The sequence below is a fragment of the Macaca nemestrina genome, chromosome 1 (assembly GCF_043159975.1).
Source record: "Macaca nemestrina isolate mMacNem1 chromosome 1, mMacNem.hap1, whole genome shotgun sequence".
NCBI lineage: Eukaryota > Metazoa > Chordata > Mammalia > Primates > Cercopithecidae > Macaca > Macaca nemestrina.
This window is the reverse complement of record NC_092125.1, coordinates 187,147,206-187,165,912: the sequence shown is the minus strand read 5'-3', so window position 1 is coordinate 187,165,912 and position 18,707 is coordinate 187,147,206. Positions and strand designations below refer to the sequence as shown.

The 18,707-nt window shown below is 54.2% G+C and overlaps 1 protein-coding gene and 1 long non-coding RNA gene across 2 annotated transcripts in view; both read left to right on the top strand.

Annotated features, from left to right (window-relative positions):
- Positions 1 to 889: 889 nt before the first annotated feature.
- LOC139362429 (uncharacterized) lies at positions 890 to 14,181 on the top strand. The gene is made up of 3 exons (XR_011621342.1): positions 890 to 1,848; positions 4,877 to 5,098; positions 8,676 to 14,181. It is a non-coding gene; the product is annotated as an uncharacterized lncRNA (long non-coding RNA).
- A 130-nt stretch (positions 14,182 to 14,311) lies between these two features.
- LOC105494965 (diencephalon/mesencephalon homeobox 1) overlaps positions 14,312 to 18,707 on the top strand; it is a 49,944-nt gene continuing 45,548 nt past the window's right edge. Inside the window, exon 1 of the mRNA XM_011764059.2 lies at positions 14,312 to 14,525. Coding sequence (XP_011762361.1) covers positions 14,481 to 14,525 — 45 coding nt within the window. The 5' untranslated portion in view covers positions 14,312 to 14,480. The remainder of the gene's footprint in view (positions 14,526 to 18,707) is intronic.

Below are 18,707 nucleotides of genomic sequence, written 5' to 3'. Positions count from 1 at the left end.
TTGCCCTCTGCTCTCAGACCCACTGTCGCTGCGAAGTCTCCAGTGAGATCCTTTGCTCAAGCTCCATTGCGCTAATGGGGGAAACTAAGGAGTGGAGGGACAGAGATAGAGGGATGCAGGAATTAGCCAGGCACTTTGGCTTCAGGTTAAATATTTGCAGATTTTAAGATGTAGGAGGTAGAATTCTCTTTTGGCTGAAATTAGCCTGGGGAAAAGCGGTGGCAGATACCGGCTCGAAGGACTGAATAAATGGGAAGCCCTATCCTAGGCGCAGACTTCTTTTCGGCCTGGGCTTTCTCTAGTATCTTCTGAGCTGATGTTTGGAGTCAACAGCCTCCTTCCTCCCCACCTCCAGCACCAGCTTCAGTGCGACCCCTAACCTCTGACTCCTGACAACTACCTGCCAGCACCATCTTCATCTGAAATCACTCAGTCATCTGTGACTGTGGATGTCATTTGCTGTCTTGATATGGGGGCCTCTTTGAGGTCCATGTGTGGGTACATATGGAACCTCCTGGACCATATGTCTCCTCCTCCCCTTCCCACTCCTATCCCTTCCACCATGGAGGGCTTGGTCCGGGTACACACGGGTCCAGGTTCTTACTCTTTTTCCTCTGAGACATTGTGCAAGTCTCCGGCTTCTCTAAGCATCTGTAACACGGGGCTGAAGTTAACGTCTGCCCAGCAGAAGGATGATACAGACCCTCAGAAACCGAGGGAGCAGGTGGGAGGGACTCAGGCTCCCGCTCCCCAGTCGCTGTGGCGTGAGGGGCCTGTTCAGGTCTGGGTGTCTGTGCCCAGAATTCACGGGGAAGAGCCAGCCCCTCATGCGGTGCCTCATGCGCTGCCTGTGAGAGAGCAACAGGGTGGGTCACTCCAGTGGAGGAATTTAGCTGAGAAACAGGAGCATTCTCAGGGTGATGAGCTCTAGAAAAGCTAAGGGCCCTTACTAGGACGTTCCGGGAAGAGGGTCTTGAATTCTGATCTCGTTTCTGCCTAAGACCTATCCCCTTTCTGAACCTCAGTTTCCCCTTTGGCTGCATGTAGAAGGGGTGCCCGCATGCCCCCGCCCGCATTCAGTTGAAGGACCAGTCAGTAGGCCCCGCGCCGCCCAGGGACCGCTCGGCCTTTGCGTCCCACCCAGCACACGCCCCTTCCGTCGCGCGCGGCCTCGGGAGCGCTGGGCAGGCAGCCCGGGTGGGAGCGCCCACGTCTCCCGCGTATACGGACGGACCGGCAGCCGCGCAGGCCCGCGCCCCGCTCCCGCCCCGCCTGCCGCGCCTCCCGGGGCGCCCGCATTAAAGCGCATATGCAAGCCATGAATTATCAACTGAAAGGAGTCAATTACCGGCTCTAAAAACGAGTGTCTGCGCCCGCAGCGCCCCGGGCCATCCGCCTATTTACGGAGCGATCTACCCCGCCCGGCTGGGGAGGAGGCCTCGGGAGGGAGAGAGACGGAGAAACGGAGCCCGAGACCGGGAGAGAGCCGGAGAGGCCGGGACTGGAGAGTCTGGGACACGAAGGAGAGGCGGGGAGAGACCGAGATTCAGCGAGATGCGCGGAGGGCCGGACCGGGGCCAAGGCGGCTCAGTCCCTCCCTTCCCCCGAGCAGGCAGGGAGAGGTGGGGTCTCAAGACCCCCAAGGCCCTGTTCCCCTTCCCTTGGCATTTGTGTAAGGACGCAGGCCCTCCGCACTGCTGACCGTGGCACTGGGCAGGAGGCCCCTGGACTGAGGGTTTGGGGATAGATCTGGGGCTCAGGCAGCGCTGGGCTGGGCGTAGTTTGCAGAGGGACCCGCCGTCCTGGCAGGAAACTGGGGAGGAGGCCGCGGCTTTGTCCAGAGTGGAGGTAAGAATGATGGTTGAACAGCATGACCACGAATAAAGGGAGGAGGGCTTGAGGATAGGGACAAAGTGATGTGGGGCTTATGTAGAAAATGATGCGCAGCCTCTCAGCATTGAGAGAGAAACCGGGAGACCAGCCGGCGCCAGTGGGACCAGAAAGTCCTGCTTCCTCCCCACCCGCTCAAGCTGTTCCCTCCTCTGGAAATGCTTTTCCTGCCTTCTCCCTACCCATTCTGTGATTCCAGGCCTCCCTAGCCTCTGTGCTGCCTTAGCCTCAACACAATACACTTATTATTATTATTATTATTAGTGACAGGGTGTCACTCTGTCACCCAGGCTGGAGTGCAGTAGTGCAATCATAGCTCACTGCTGCCTCAACCTCCTGGGCTAAAGTGATCCTCCCACCTCTGTCTCTCAAGTAGCTGGGACTATAGGCACATGCCACCATGCCCTGCTAATTTTTAAAATTTTTTGTAGACATGGGTCTTGCTGTGTTGTCCAGCCTGATCTGGAACTCCTGGCCTCAAGCGATCCTCCCACCTCAACCTCCCAGTGTTGGGATTACAGGCATTAGTCCCACGACGCCTGACAACACACCCCATTCAATTCCATGATCCAGACCTGACTTCACCATAGGGCCAGGCCTTGTCCATGTTGCTGGGTATTGTGCCCTTGGAAGAAGGTCCTTGAATGTTTCTGAAAGAATGAATGAAGGAGTAAGCTGAGCTAGAGGACATGTTGGCCTGGACGAGGCTGTGACAAAGACGGCAGGGCCGGCAGGGCCAGTGAGCCCAGATATGGACCTCCCATACAGATCAGATGAAAGTCTTTAGGCAACCACCGTACTGGGGTGAGGTCACAGGAGCTGAGTTGAGCCCTTGCTGGGGTGAGGGGGACAGGAAGTAGCAGGGGCAGGGAGAGAAGGGATAGATGGAGAGCTGTCATCAGCACCAGCAAGTCACTGCCAGAGCCCCGGGGCTTTGACTTGAATGCTTCATGGCCCCTGAAATCCTAGGTCTCTTCTGGGGGAAGAGGTTCAGGGAACCCCCCCCTGACTTTGAGGAAGGAATGGGGCCTACACTGGGGCAACGAGAAGATTCTAGGTTTGGGAATCAAACAGAGCCTTTCTCTTCTAGCTGTGGGATCCCAGGCAAGCTTCTTAACTTCTGAGCCTCAGGTTCCTCATCTATGAAATGGGGATGGCCAGGGAAGGTGCCTCATGCCTGTAATCCTGGCACTTTGGAAGGCCAAGGCAGAAGGATCACTTGAGCTCAGGAGCAACAGACTTTGTCTCTATAAAAAAGTTAAAAACTAGCTGGGCGTGGTGGTTCATGCCTGTGGTCCCAGCTACTCAGGAGGCTGAGGTGCCATTTTTGAGGCTACAAAATACCAAGCGCTATGATAATGGATTATCTCTCTACTCTACACAACAGCTTTCTAAGGTTGCGAAGTCATTTTGCAAACAAGGAAATTCTAAGACAGGCAGGGATTGGAAAACAGCAGATAAAGTTTTGAAGTCATTTCTGACTCCAGAGACTCTTTAACCTAGGCACCATGAAGCCTCTTAGACCTGGTTCATATACCCACTGCCCTGTTCCCGCAGCCCTTCCAGCCTGGCCAAATCCAGACTGGGGGAAGTGGGGGCGGCACAGCAGGCAGGGCAGCTCAGGTCCAGCAGAGGTGGCCCCTCGGGTCTTGTTCCCGCCATGGCGTGGGTTGGGCATCTGTCCAGCTTGATGAGTCTCCAGCCCCGCCATGCCATTAGCGGGCAGCCAGAGGGGGTGTCTGCAATCGCCAACACTGGGGTTCCCACTGCTGCTTGCCTATTAGTGGCTGGTGGCTTCATGGTGATTTATTGGGGCTTCTTCATTTCCCCTTGGTCCGCTATAAACATATTTATACCACCGGAGTGACCGATAAATTTCCCTTATGAATCCTGTTATCTCCCCTATTAACCATCCGTCACCTTTTATGTGGCCACAATGGGCCAGGCCAGGGCACCAGGGCTGGGTGGGAGGCCTGCAGCCCACAGCCCCGGAGCCCAGTGAACTCTTCACCTCCCCCACTGCTCCCCAGACAGGGCAGCTGCTGCCTCCTCAGAGCTGCCTCTAGGATGAGGATATGGTCCTGGGAACAGACTGAACTTAAACACGCGGGGCCTTTGAAATGTGGCTTCCTCCAGGGTCTCAGTACGGGAAGTCCCTCTCAGGGCTAACCTGAGTCTCTCCTACTGTAGCTCAGCCTTTGTCTCTTCTAAGTGATCAGGAGCCTCCTGAAGCTGCTACTGCTGCTGCTCTTCCTTCTCTCCCTACCCTCAGCTCTCATCCTTATCTTCTAAGTGCAGCAGAAAACTAAGACACAGTTAAATGTAGTACGGGGTTGGGAGGGAGATGGCAGCTGGCATTTGCTGAGCATCTCCTCTGTGCCAGTCACTTTGCATTCATGACTTCATGTGATCTTCACACAATCCTAGACCCGGGCATTTATGGCTCCATTTGCCAGATGAGGATGAGGAAACAAGGCTCAGAGACATTAAATGATGAGCCCAAGTGCACCCAGGCAAAGGGCAGAGCTGTGATTTTGGGCTTTTCTGGTCCCAAAGCTGGTGCTTTCAACCACTGCACTATACAGCCTCTTTGAATGCTCTTGGCTGGGAGAGGTTAATCAAAGAACATTTTCCAGAGTGCTATGGAGCAGGAGAGGGAGGTAAAGAGAGGGAAGTGGGGGGGCCCTGTTGAAGGCTGGTTGGGGGAAGTGGGCAGGGATGGGGAGTGGGGAGTAACCTCTTTTACTTTCCAGTCAGGGAAACCTGGACACCTGTTCAGTCAGGCCCCAAGTTACTGGGGGTGGGGGGTAAGGTCTCTAAGAGCCGGAAGCCACCTGTCTTGCCAGAGCCCGAGCTAGAGGATTAGGGCCGGGCTCAGACCTCCGCTGCTGTTTGCCTGGGACACAGCCCCCCGCATATTTAGGACTCAACCTTCTCCTGCACCTGGGCATGGAGGATTCTACCTTTTGACTACTTGATACACCAGCTTCCTTGGGAGATGGCTGAGTGTGTATATTATCGGGATGCCTGGGAGTCCTGTTTCTGCCGACATCACCCACAAAATCAGCCACAACTACTGACAACTCCTCTGGAGTTAAGATAACCACCATGCTCCAATGAAGAAGAATTCTGAGACTTGAGGAGACTGAGGTGTACCCTCTGAGTCCTGTCTTTGCTCCTCCAGCTCCAGGATAATGGGCATAGAAAGGTATTGTTATTCTCATTTTACAGATGAGGCAACTGAGGCCCAGAATGGGAGGGTATCTGAACAAAGAATGGAGTCCCAGGGCAAGGGATGGTGACTGGGGCAGGGCGGGGACTCAGCTGCATGAGAGCCAAGAGGAAGCAGAGTGGGGCTGAGGGGCGGAGTGTCATCTGCGGGTCTGGGTGGCCATGGGTGGAGGTGAGGGGATCAGCTCTCTGGAGGATGTCTAATTATTCATGTCCTCAGCAACAGAGTCCCAGATGGTCTGAGGGTGGCTATGGAAGAGAGGATTATGGACTTAGCACCCCAAGGAAACAGATTCTCTTCTGACTACAAGAGGATATGGAGAGGTCATTCTGGCCATTCCCCTGCCTCCCATGGTCCAGAGGGAAGAGCTGTTGGAAGGGCAGATGGCTACAAGATCTAGCTCCTCTACCTCCTGGCTCCCCATACCCCAGCACCTGTGGGACATGGAGCCTAAGTTGGGAGAAAGTTCTGGATTCAGGCCCCATGTGGTCATTGACCTGCTGTACAACCTGGAGCATGCCTGGCCTCCTCTGGGCCTCTTCCTTTAGAAAATCTCCAGCTCAGACTCCAGCCTCCATGCTACCATATGCCATGGGGACACCCTCCCCTCAGAGCAGAGCTCCTGTTGGGGTGGGGGGGCCAGGACAGGGACAAGCCAGACACTCTGGGCGTCTCTCCACAGTGATTCTCAGCCTTGCTTTGTGTCCTGGGCTCACCTGCTCCTCTCCCTCCCCTCCTTCCACCTGCCCTCCCTGTCCTACCATCTGTCTGTCTGTCTGCCTTTGTCTTTGGTCTGGCTGCCTCCACCCGCTCACCCTTGTCCTCTCCTCTCTACAAGGTTGGTCTCCCTTGGTGGGAGGGGTAGGGCTGTGAGTGCGGTGAGAGCACATGCAAGCTCCCTCCCTCTCCCTTCCCACCCCTCCTGCCCTCTCCTCCTCCCACACTCACATACACACTCTCTCTCAGTCATTTTCAATGTCATAAATTTCCACGTCTCTCTCCTCCACTCGGCTATTACCTGCGCCTCCGTCACCGGGCCGCGCTCTTGCTCCCAGATGGGCTAGGCCATCTCCGCTCTGCAAATGACTCAGGGAGAGAGAGGCAGGGAAGGAGGGAGAGAAAGGAGCAGAGACGAAGAGAGATTGAGAGAGATTGAGAGAGAAAGCAGGCGAGCAGAAAGAGACGGAAGCAGAGAGGGAGAAGGCAGCCTGGGGTAGGGCTCAGCCCCTCATCCTCCTCCAAACACAGAGTCACTGCCAACAGGGAGCCTGTCTGCCCCGGGCTGCAGGCAACAGGGTAGGATTGGGGGCTGGTGCTGAGCCTGGGGTGCAGTCAGGTCACCCAGCTCTGCCTGCACCCAGTATGAGACTCTGTCCTTCCCCTCCACTCACATTTCCCATGCGCTACCCTTGTGCCAGCCCTCTGCTGGTATTTTCTCTTTTCAGGAGGTCGGCTCTCTGCTGTGCAGTGCAATAGGACCCTGTGGGGACACTGACAGGTGTGTTCAGAGTTCCTACAGCTGGGGGTGGGGCTGCCCTGGGAGTTGTGCCTCTTTCTCCAGAAATTGACTCTGGGCATAAGCGGTTCTCTGCTCAGACCAGGGCTTCTCACCACCAGTTTGAAGCTCCCTTCTTCTCTCCTATCTTCATAGGAACTCCTAGCTTTTGCAGGTCTGGTTCTTTGGATGATAGTAGAGCTGGGAAGATCCAGGTGGTCTGGGGAGAGAGCATCTCCAGGCAACCCCATGGGACAGAGAGTGGAGCTGAGGAAGGGTCACTCTCCCAGCCAGGAGTAAAGTAGCAGGACTGAGAGAAAGTGGACAGGGAACCCCAGGCCCTCGAGATGCGGTTGGGAAGCACCAGCTGGTGGTATTAGTGATGGCTGTGATGTGTGCACGCTGCTGCTATTGCTAGGAGGTATGGACCTGGGCCTGGTGTGGATACCAGAACTTTCAGAAAGGTTTACCAGCTTCTGTCATCAATACCTCCAAGTGTTCCTCCACCCAACAGAGTGATCTTCCTGAGGCAGGAAGGTCGGCTTGAGCCCAGGAGTTCCAGGCTGCGGTGAACTATGATCGCACCTGTGAATAGCCACTGCACTCCAGCCTGGGTGACAGAGAAAGACCCCATCTCTAAATAAATAAATAAAAACAACACAATGCAAATATGATTATGACACTCTCTTGCTTAACCCCTCCAGTGGCTCTACCTCCCATGGTGAGCAAAATCGAAGCCCCTGCTGGCCCCAGCCTCTCCTCCTGTCTCTCTGCCCACCTCTGTCTCCTGACAAGACCAAGAATATGTCCAGTGCTCTTTCTGTTCCCCTTTTTCCACAAAGCTGGCTCCTCATTCCTCAGCTCAAATGTCACTGCACAGAGGAGCCGACCCCGATTAAATGCCAGGTCATCCCATGAATCTCTATCACAGTCTTCTGAACACCTGTTTTGCGGCCCTTTTTGCACACAGTCATTGTGTTTCCTCATCTGGGTACTTGCTCAGGGTCAGACTCCTCTGATGGGTTGTACCTCCATGAGGTCAGGAGCTGTGTTTGTTCTGCTCACCAGAGATGGCACCTGCCATGTCATGAGCCTTCAAGGAGTGTTTGTTGACTGAATGAATAATGTTGATGTAGATGCATCCTCTGACCTTGGTTTGGATGGGGACTGATGTTGGGATGGATGTTGAGGTTGGACTGATGGTCTCAGGGTTTCTTTCCATCTGGGAAATTTGATAAAATTCCAGTGTGATAGTGTCTATTCCAACAGGGAAAGGCATCTTGTCCTGATGTTGGGAATTTAGCCTATGACCAGGGTCAGGCCTCATAAAACAGAGTTTTTCTTAACTAATGGCCACATGCTGGAGTCCCTTCATCTATGGGTAAACATTTAGACACACACACACAAAAACACACATGTGTGCTCACCACAGGCATCTCCATGCACAGAGTGGCCTCAGGCAAGCCACACTCACACACATACAGTCCTCAGAGATGCTGTACACACACCAAGGCACACAAAGTGACAAACCCAGTTATGTACATTCCTGCACATGCCAGACACAACCCCACAGGTGTATTTGTGAGCAGATGCACACATACATGTACACATACCTGCAAGTATGTACGTATGTGTGCAGACACAGTCATGTAACTCAACATAGACACTTAGAATGACATCAATGGAGAAGACACCTGTTCACCTGCTTGCTTGCTGGGGCATCCACACCATGGAGTAACAGACTGGGCTTCGACCTCCCCTCTGGCAGTGGGGTGCATTACACTCAGGGGTCCCTGTTCTCCAGCCTCACCTCTACAACCACCCACCCCCACCCTTGACCCCTCTCCCCTACCTCCGCCCTCATGGTCTTGTGAGAGACTCAAGCTTCTGCAGACTCACTCTGTGGCCAGAGGCAGGGCTCGGCTGGAACTGGGGTCAGGGCTTGGTCTGTGGACAAGGCCAAGGTTCATTGGGTGACTGGGGTCAGGCTCATCTGGGACCAAGGTCAAAGGTGAATTGGGGCTGAGGTTTTCTTGTTTTCTGTGTCTCTGCTCACAGGTGTACCCACCCCAGTGTGTGCCACCCTGAGGAGCCCCTGGCAGGATCAAGACTCAGGGTCCTCATTGTGGGCCTCTGCAGCTTGTGGAAGGTGAAGGGGGGCAGGTGGGGGGCCAGGCCTGGGCAGATAGCTGTGAGGTACGTTTCCATCTCTGCGGGTCGGGCGGGCGAAGCCATTTCCAATCTGCTCTCTATCATTTTCAATATCATTAATCCCAGACACTCTATTTTCCATGCCTGCGCAGCCAGGCCCCCGAGTGTGCGCCGTGTAAAGTGACACATATTCATCACCGGCTCGTGGCGCCGGCGCCGACGCTGATACAATATTAGTGTTGCCCCCCCTTTCGGAGCCCGCTCCGCCCGGCTCCCCGATGGCACGAATCCATCACCTGGAGCCCGTGTCACTTTCCCCAGCAGCCACATTTGTTTGGGCACTTAGGAGGTAATTGTGGCACATTAGCCGGGGTGGGGAAGGGCGCTGGGCGCCCGGGAGGAGGGGGAGGGCAAGGCTTCTTCTTCTATAGCCCCAACCCATCCTGGCCTGGTCCAGCCCCTGGGTTCTGGATTCTTGCTCATTTTTGAGGGAGAGGATCTTGGGAAGGAACCCATGTGGAAGAGGTCAACTCGGGCCTCATCAGGACGTCTCAGGTCGTTCCCCAGCTCTCCTGTTAGCCCCAACATCGGGAGTTGCTCCACAAAGGCGCTGGCTTGGAGGTGATGGATTCAAAACCTTTTCTTGCCAACCAGTCCGCATCCCAGCACTGAAACTCAGGATGTGGCAACATCAGCTCTGCTGGCTCCATTCCAAATTCCATATGGGAGTGGGGAGTAGGGGGAAGCAGGAGGGAAGACACCCCAGCCCTTGGGAACCCAACTCTGAGGGAAAATCTGGCTCTGCCCTAGAAGCCTGGGCTGAGAGAGGAGGCCCCTCCTCTGAGAGGGGGTGACATGGCCCACCCCTCAGGAATCCTATCTGCATTCAGGTGGAGGGGACATCACCCAGCCTGACTAATTGAGGTGGCCCAGGTCAGGGTGCTTTTGGGAAGGCTGCCTGGAGGAGGTGAGCTAGACACAGGGACAGCCTCTGGATACACGGAGGCCCAGAGTGGCTGCAGAGTGAAGAGGAGCAGCAGCTGGGGTCACTGATCTGAGCAGAGGCCAGACTGTGCAGGGACATGGGTTCTCCCTCCCTAGTCCGCAGGGCTAACACCCATTAACCTCGTCAGCAGACAAATTGCCCGTCTTGTCAAATTCCCATTTAAAATGCAAACTCGATTTGACAGAGTAAACGGAGTGGAGGTGGGAGCGGATAATCCAGTGGAGGCTCATTAGCGAGGCCCAATGAGAGGGCTCTGCTGGGATGGCCTAACGGACCTGCCATGATGAACCTCTCAGCCTCTTAGCATCCCACCACCCGCTCAATACCCTGACTCATCTGCCCTACTGCCCAACCCCTCACAGAGTCTGGGGACCCCAGCTGCCTACCACCACCTCTGGAAGGTGCATCTGAGGGCTTTGGAAGCAGACAGAGCTGGGAACCAGGCCCTGCTTCTCTGCCTGTCCACTCAGTGGCCTTGGGCAGTGACAACAGCCACCATCCCCCCAGAGATCCCACTGGATCACAGTGTGTCTATTCTCCTATAAGGCCCGTGCTGTAGGGGTCCTGTGAGTTGGCATGATTAACTCACTTATGAACGAGAAACTTGGGGCTCAGGGAGGTTGCCCGGCTAGAAAGAGGCAGGCGGAGTGCAGACTTGAACCCCAATCCATCAGACTCCGACAGTCACACTTGTAACCACTGTACTACTCTGCCTTCCTGGATTGTACACGATTGTCCTTCCTTCTCTGCCTCCCTGGTTTCAGTGTCGTCACCAGCTGTGTGGGTCTAGAAAAAGTGACTTCCCTTTGAAGTTCGTTGATCTCATCTGTAAAAAATGGGTGAACAACAGCTGCCCAGGCCAAGGGTTAGGATAAGGAGAATTTTAGTAAGTTTTTGGGTTAATGAATACTAATAATCACCCCCGCAATATCTGCAGACAACTTAGCCTGGGGGGTGGGGGTAGGAAGGGATGGGTCTGAAGGGGAGAGAAAGATGCTAGATTTTCCCAGGAAGCAGCTCATGAACAGACCACAGGCCGTTCCTGGTGCTTGGGACCTGGACACCTCTAGACTGGCACCCTCCCTGCCTTCTCAGCTCCATGCCTGGACCCCTCTAATAGGAAAGAAGCTCTTGGCCACTCTCAGGGCCTGGAGTGGGGCTGATGGGTCTCCCAACTCTGGGAAGGGGTGTCTTGGGCAGGGGAAGGTCCTGCCTCCCAGGCCACTCCTTCCCGTCCCGTCCCGTACTGCAGCCAGGCTCTTGCTGCCTGTTGTCAGTAGTTGGAATAATAGACGATTATGAGGCTCTGGAGGGCAGCTGCCGAGAGGTAATGGGCTGTTGCCCTACCTTACCTCTCCCTGGGTGCCCCCAGCTCTGCTCCCTCACAGGTGCATGTGGAGCCCCCACCCTCCAGACTCAGGCTGCACCTGTCCCTGCTGCCACACAGGGCGTTGTGCTTCTTGGTTGCCTGGGAGCCGGTGCTGGGTGTTCTCTCGGGGTCCCATTGCCTGTTGCTGACATCACAGCAAGAGCCTCACCCCAGCCTCTGCCTGCCTCAGAGGACGGCTTGCCAGACAACTGGAGGGAGGTGGAGAGTGCCACCCACTCCTTTGCCCTTCCTCCTTTGCAGCCCACCCCAGCCAGGCTTCACAGGCACCAGACCAACTGCTCTGAATCCCACCATGACTCCTCAGCATCCCCAGGGGAGAGCCAACCGGCATTCAAGGCTCTACAAAATCTGACCTCAGTTTGCCTTCTGGTTTCTCTCTTGGCACAGTCTCCTGAGCTCCACTCTGTCTGCCTTTGCCAAGCTATGGGTTACCCTTGTATCCTTGCTTAGCATCCCCTCTAGATTCAGCATCGACCTGAGGGGTGGGGAGCCTCTTCCTCTTCAGCCCCCTCTGCCCTGTCCTCACCTGATCCTAGCAGGGAGCCGGTAGGGATCCCTCTGACACCCTGGTCCCTGGTTGGGGGTGGGGGTGAGCCCCAGAGGAGGAAAGGCTGAAGGGTGGGTGGTGCTCTCAGCTTCCCTCCAGTTGCTTGGCAAGCCATCCTCTGAGGCTGGCCTAATTCCCTTCAGAGCCTGGCTCCCATCTTCAGGGTGGGGCTTAGGGAGCTGAGAGCCCAACGCTAATGCCTAAGAAAGTCGTGTGTGGATTAGAAAGCGAGGGGGATTAGGGCCAGAGCTGGTGGCTGATGCAGGAGTGGAGCCCCTCCTTCTGAGGAAGAGGAGGCTAATCCTGCTTAGCGACTGAGGAGCTGTCATGCTGAGGGGGGCTTCTTCCCATCCACTTGGGCTGCCCAGGCCCAACAGGAGCAGCATGAATACCCATCCACTCCCTCTGTCCTCCAAACTTTTTGTCTCATGTCCCTCCAAACCATCCTGCTCTGCCTTGTCCTCCACAGAGCCCCAGCCCTCCACATAACCTCAAAACTTCTCATCCTGCTGTGTCTGCCAAAACTGCCCCATCTAGCCATGTCCACCAACCTTCATTACCACCTACTTCTCCATGAACCAAGCCATCGCTAGGGCCCATTCATCCCTCTGCCCAGAAAGTCTGCAGTGGATGCTGTGGTGCCGCCCAGATGGCCCTCGAGGGCCGAGATATTCTTGCAGTGCTGGGAGTGTTGGCCGCTGTGGCCTCACGGTCGAGTTCCTTCCTGGGGAAGTGTCCTCAGCTGGCCTCACACAAGGTTGTGTCCCTTTGTTGGGGGAAGTCCACAGGTGACTGGTTAGTGTGGGAGTCTGGCCTCCCCACTTCAATCTGGGACATCCCTGAAAGGCCATCCCAGCAGCAGAATGGGATGTGAGAGGGGCCGAGGCCACTGTTGCAAGGGTAGCCCAGTTCAACCTGTCCCTCTGCCCAGTGCAGTGTCCCTACTGCCTCACCAGGCCATTGTTCCCCAGAACATTTCCAAAGACCCCACTGCACACTCCCTTCCCGATCTCTGCAAGAAATCTCACCTTTCACTTTCTTAAGTCCCAGGTTCGAGGATAGAAGATTAGATTGATCAGGGAAGGGTCTGGATTAGGATCTCCTGACCTGGATGTCAGGTGAGGACCAGCAGTCCCTTCCCTGAGGATTAATCCTCCTAGGGGCTCCTTTAGTTTTAGTGGTATAGGTAGCAGCCCCATGGGCTGAGCGGGGAGAGAAGTCCTGCCCTGGAGAGCCAGTCTGGGATCCTGGCCTCAAGGGGGAGGCAGATTCTGTCTGGGGAGCTGATTAAGGAATGAGAAAGAACCCTGGCCTGAGAGCTTCATCTAAGACTGGAAACAAATCACGCCTGCCTCCAACTCCCCACGAGTCTGGCCTGAGAGGAGAGGCAGAAGTCTGACTTGGGAACCTGCTCTGAGCAGGGAGGAAGGACTCTATACTGAGAGCTGAGTCTGAGGGTGCAGGCTGGCCTCTAGGCCAAGAGAAGAGGCCGGCGCCAACCCAAGCTGCCTGCTCTACTGGGTCCTTGGTCCCACCATCAGCTGGGTCTTCGCTTGCCAGCCTTGGGTGGCTCTCCAAGCGGGCAGCCAGCGTGATGCCTGCATGTGGGGGGAATGGGTCTCTGTGTTAATAATGGGGGGCGTTGGAGAACAACAGGAGAGAGCGTTGGAGAATAGCTGGCTCCTCGGTGCCATCAGGCTTGAAGCTCTGTGGGAATGGAGGCCTTCCTGCATGCAGGGCCTCCGAAAACTGCTGGTCCCAGGGTAACTTGAGAGCAGGGCCAGGGAAGGGGATGGATTGACCTTTGAGCGTCAGTTTGGGATGTGGGGTCAGTGGAGGGGGACCACTCCCACTCTGTTCCCTACCTTTGATGGACAAATGCTAATGACATTACCAGCGATTGACTAGAAACGAATAAATAATTCAGTCTGGCCTGAAAATGGGAGAAAAGTACTTAAATGCTATTGACAAGCCAGTCCCTGGTCTCATTACCCATGCAGACTCAGGCCTCCACATCGACCATGTCCCCCGATTCCTCCAAACCCCACTGTGGGCAGCCTCTGGCTTCCCTCCCATCAACCTGGCCCAAGTTGTGTGCGGAGGGTTACCTGAGGAGACCAGGTAGAGGGCTGAGGCTTGCGGTTCAGACCAGAGGGACCCTGCTGCCCAAAGGACAGCAGTCCCCCAAGTTCTTCCCCTTTTCCCAGATACTGGCAGCAGTGCCTCTTCACAGGCAGGGAGGTCCTGGGAAGTCCCTCTGTAGCCCCGCTCCAGGTGCACTTGCACAGGGGCACAGGCGGGCACTCACAGGGACACACAGAGCCCGCCCCACAGCTGCGGCATCCTATTCCAGGACAAGAAGAGCGGTGACCCCCAGGGCAGCTGTCAGTCACTGTGCTCTCAGGGAATACAAACTCATTAAATGTTTCCCTGCCTTGTCCCAGGGGCCCTAGTCCCCGAGTCAAGCCTGAGGAGGAGGAGGAGGAGGAGGAGGAGGAGGAGGAGGAGGAGGAGGAAACAAATGTGCAGCTGATCTTTTAAATCTCATCCTGTATTTCTGACCCTGGAGAAGAGAAGAGGGGATTATCGAGGGTGAGGATTACCCCTGGAAGGCCCTCTCTGTGGGTTCCTAGGGAGATGGCATTTCTAGCCCCTATAACACACCCACAACTCCTCCAAACAACAATTCTACAAAACAAAACCTTCCATTTTCTTTAAGAGTCTCTGTCTCTCTCTTCCTTAGCTGCCTGGGCCTGACATCCCTTCAGGATGCCTCCTCTGGTGTCAACAATCGGAAGCCAACAACACCTGCTGGTCAGAGATGGGAAAGCCTCAGAGACCCTTTAGCCCAGGGGATGGGTCACAAACAAGGACTCAGTGGAGGGGAATTTGGGGGAGCAGGCTGTGGCCTTGGACCCAGGCACTGCATGATGCTTCAGTGGCTATGAAGGGGTCTACTCCAGCCCAGCCCAGGAAATCATTCTAAAAGGGACCCTACCTCTTTGCAAACCAAATAACCTGCTCTCTGGGTGTGGGCAGAGGCCCTGGCAGCCCCCCAGTGCCTATCATTGGTAGACCTATCTCCTCCCTCCCTTTGGAGACCAGACCCTTGACCTTGCAGTCTGTAGGGTTTGGGCTGGGGTTGCCAGTCCCTGCCTCCCTCCTGGTCTCCTCCCTACTGCCTGCCAGAACTCTGCCCCCACCAGAGCTTGGCCTCAGAACATACCTGGACCAGCCCCTCCCGTTCACTGCCTCTGCCCCACAGAAGTCTAAGGGCTCCTCAGCTCTCTGTGCACAGCACCCCCTGCCTCTGGAGTGGGCTCAAAAACTCTGCTGTCCCGCTCATCATCCAGAAGGCCCTTCTTGCTCCGCATTTCCTCCCACCGTTGTGTCCCACGGGGAGTCATTTATCCAATCGACTGGCTCTCCTCAGTGCAAACATTCACAGGAGCATTAACAAGCCTAAAACCCAATTAGCCTTCAATTACTCAGGCCTTAGTCAGATTTTCTGTGGTGGGGACAGGGGTGAGGAATGTATCTGGACACTGCCTGGGCGGTACTCCCGCCCTTTGGCCAACCCCCCAACCCATGCACTAGCACTCTGTTGCAGCCAGCCTGCTCCCCTCTGTGCTCCCTCCTGCCCTATACCACCTTCTTTCCTTCTTACTCTTCTCTCCCGACCCCTTTCCTACACCTCTCTAAAAACAATCATTGTTTTTTAATGTACATACACAATACATAAGGTTTGCAAAAACTCGTAAAAACATGATGCAAAAGAAAAGAAAATGAAAAGCTAAATCCTGCTCTACTTCCCATCCTGTAAATCCTGCTGTCAGTAATTGGGGGTTCTCCTTCCTTCCCTATGTTGGATTCTACATGTTTACAACCCCCCAACATAGTTTTAAGTGTTCTTTAAACATCTTCAAATTGGGATCACACTGTATATGAATAGTCATATAACTCTTCATACCTACTCTTCCCTTTCTTTTCTTTTCTTTTCTTTTTTTTTTTTTTGAGACAGAGTCTTGCTCCATCACCCAGGCTGGAGGTGCAGTGGTGTGATCTTGGCTCACTGCAGCCTTTGCCTCTGGGGTTCAAGCAATTCTCCAGCCTCAGCCTCCCCAGTACCTGGAATCATAGGCATGCCCACAATGCCCAGCTAATTTTTGTATTTTTTGGCAGATACAGAGTTTCACCATGTTGGCCAGGCTGGTCTCAAACTCCTGACCTCAAATGATCGGCCTGCCTCGGCCTCCCAAAGTGCTGGGATAACAGGCATGAGCCACCATGCCCGGCCCATACTTACTCTTTTCACCAACCAGTGACATCTTATTTAGTTCGTACTTCTCTTTTCCCTCATCTACTTTCCCTCTGTACCTCTCCTGAATCTTTCTATACCTCCTCCTTTTCCTTGGACACATAGTATTCCATCGTTTGGACACCCTCTAATGTATTTAATCAGCCCCTTCTTGATGGACATTTAGTTGTTTCCAGTGTTTGGCAATGACAAGCATCATTGCAGGGACCACCTCTGTACTTACATTGCTGTAAGTTTTCTGTGGGACAGATTCCTAGAGTTGGAATTATTTGGCTACAGGAGATGCATATTTAAAATTTTGATAATTATTGCCAAATAATTAATCAACAATTGCCCTTTATCTCCAGAACCTCCAAGGTTGTACCAATTTGTATTCCCAAGAGTCTCCATTTCACCCTACTTTCATCAGTATTGGGCACTATCTTTTCTAAAATAATTATTGGCCAGGTGCAGTGGCTCACACCTGTCATCCCAGCACTTTGGGAGGCTGTAGTGGGTGGATGGCTTGAACCCAGGAGTTCAAGACCAGCCTGGGCAACATGGTGAAACCCCTGTCTCTACAAAAAATACAAAAATTAGTTGGGCGTGATGGCTTACGCCTGTAGTACCAGTTACTCGGGAGGCTGAGGTGGGAGGGTGGGAGGATTGCTTGAGCCGAAGGCTGAGGTTGCAGTGAGCCATGATTGTGTCACTGCACTCCAGGCTGGACAATGAATTGAGATGCTATCTCAAAAAAAAAAAAAAAAAAAAAAGATTATTATTTTATTTTCATCTAATTTGATTTGTACTTTTTTTCCCTCATCTCTTTTCCGTCTTCACCTCTCCTTTACTTCCGTGCCTCACCCCTTTCTCAATTCCCTCCCTCCTACCTTGCTCCTGTCTCTCCTTCAGCCCCCCTCTTTCCTCACCTCCTTTGTCCCTTCCACACATTCTTCCCCATATCTTCTCATTCTTTCTTTCCCCTCCTCTTCTCCCTTCTTCCTTGGGTACTGCAGTCCCCCGGGGAGGGCAGCCAGAGAAGCTATTAGCTCTGCCCCCCTAATACTCTGAGTCCCACTCGCCTCTTAACACCTCCCTGAGCCTGGGCCTCTAAGCCCCATCTCACTCTCGTCTCCCTCTAATCACTAAGGCTTATTTCTGATTTTCTGAAGTGACAAGGAGCTGGGTTTGGGGGGAGGGAGGGCTGTCAGCCAGCATCTCCCAGGATTGAGGGAGGGAAGGATGCAGGGAGGGAGGCCTGGCTGGTAGGATGGAGTGGTGGACTCCAGCTAGGCCCTCCTCACTCTGAACAGGGAGACCAAGTTCTCCAGCCCCTTCTGCCTTGGCTTATAATGCATATGTTTCCAACGTTAGGGTGTTCTTTTAGGCTAGATTCTATATTCTCTGGTTTCCTCTGTAAAAAGGAAAGTGACTTCCTCCCCTCCCTTCACTCAAGGGAGCCTCTGTGGACAGGGCCTCTAATGCCCTTCTCCCTCCCTTGCCACCACCCCGCTAGGAGAATCCTGCCCCCATCTCTCCCTGCCCCACCCCTTTGATCCTATAAGTGGGAAAAGCCTCCAGGCTGCAAAGCCTGTGTCTTCTGCTTCCCACCTTATATAAATCCCGGTCTCCCCTCCCCTGTCCCAAATCCATCCCTCCAAAAGCTCAGTGAATTGGCATAAATTTAATTAAGGACAGCAGCAAATCTCTCGTCGTTTTAAAGACGTTTAAGGTTTAAAATACATGCTAAGAGTAGAGGTCTCAAGAGAGGTGGGACGAGGGAACCAGAACTAATTCCTGGGAGGTACAGTTGGGCCTCTGTTCTAGCCCTAGTGAGTGACCCTGGGTGCTCCCCTTGGTGTCTCTGAGCCTTGGTTTCCTCATCAGCCCCCTGAAAGTTCTGCAAGGCCCAGCAGGCCTACCTTGCTCTCGCCTGGAAGTGTTCTTGCTGTGCTAATTTAATTACATGGCCTAACTGGGCCCAGGCTGAGGAGGCAGTTAATGGCAGCTGCAGAGACAGTGAGTAATCAAGAATTAATTAAGCGTTTCTGGGGATTCCCAAGTCTGGGCTAGGGATTCCTATGAGCGTGGCTCTGGCTGGGCAGGGAGTGGGGCCCCTCTAACTACCCCTCACCCTGTTCCTGGCTCCTCAGGAGTTAGGGAAACAGCAGGCCCTAAGTGCAGGAAGGTTCTGAGTAAAGGGCTGTCCATCCACTAAGGCAACCTTTGATCAATGGGATATGGAACCACACAGTGGGGACCGGGCACAGTGGCTCCTGCCTGTAATCCCACCACTTTGGGAGGCTGAGGCTGGAGGATTGCTTGAACTCAGTAGTTAAGACCAGCCTGAGCAACATGTTGAGGCGTCGTTTCTACAAAAACTCAAAAGCAAAAAATTAGCTGGGCATGGTGGCAGCCGCCTGTAGTCCCAGCTACTCAGGAGGCTGAGGTGGGAGGATTGCTTCAGCCTGGGAGGTTGAGGCTGGAGTGAGCCGTGATTACACCACTACTGCACTCCAGCCTGGGTGACAGAATGAGACCCTGTCTCTAAATAAATAAATAGATAAATAAATAAATAAAATAAACCCTCACAAGGGCCAGCAGTGGGGTGGGCTGTGTGAAACTGAACAGGTGCCTGTGCCTGTGGGTATGGGGCATTTTTGTGAAGAGCTTAGCCTTTGTGGAGGCTGGGATCAGTC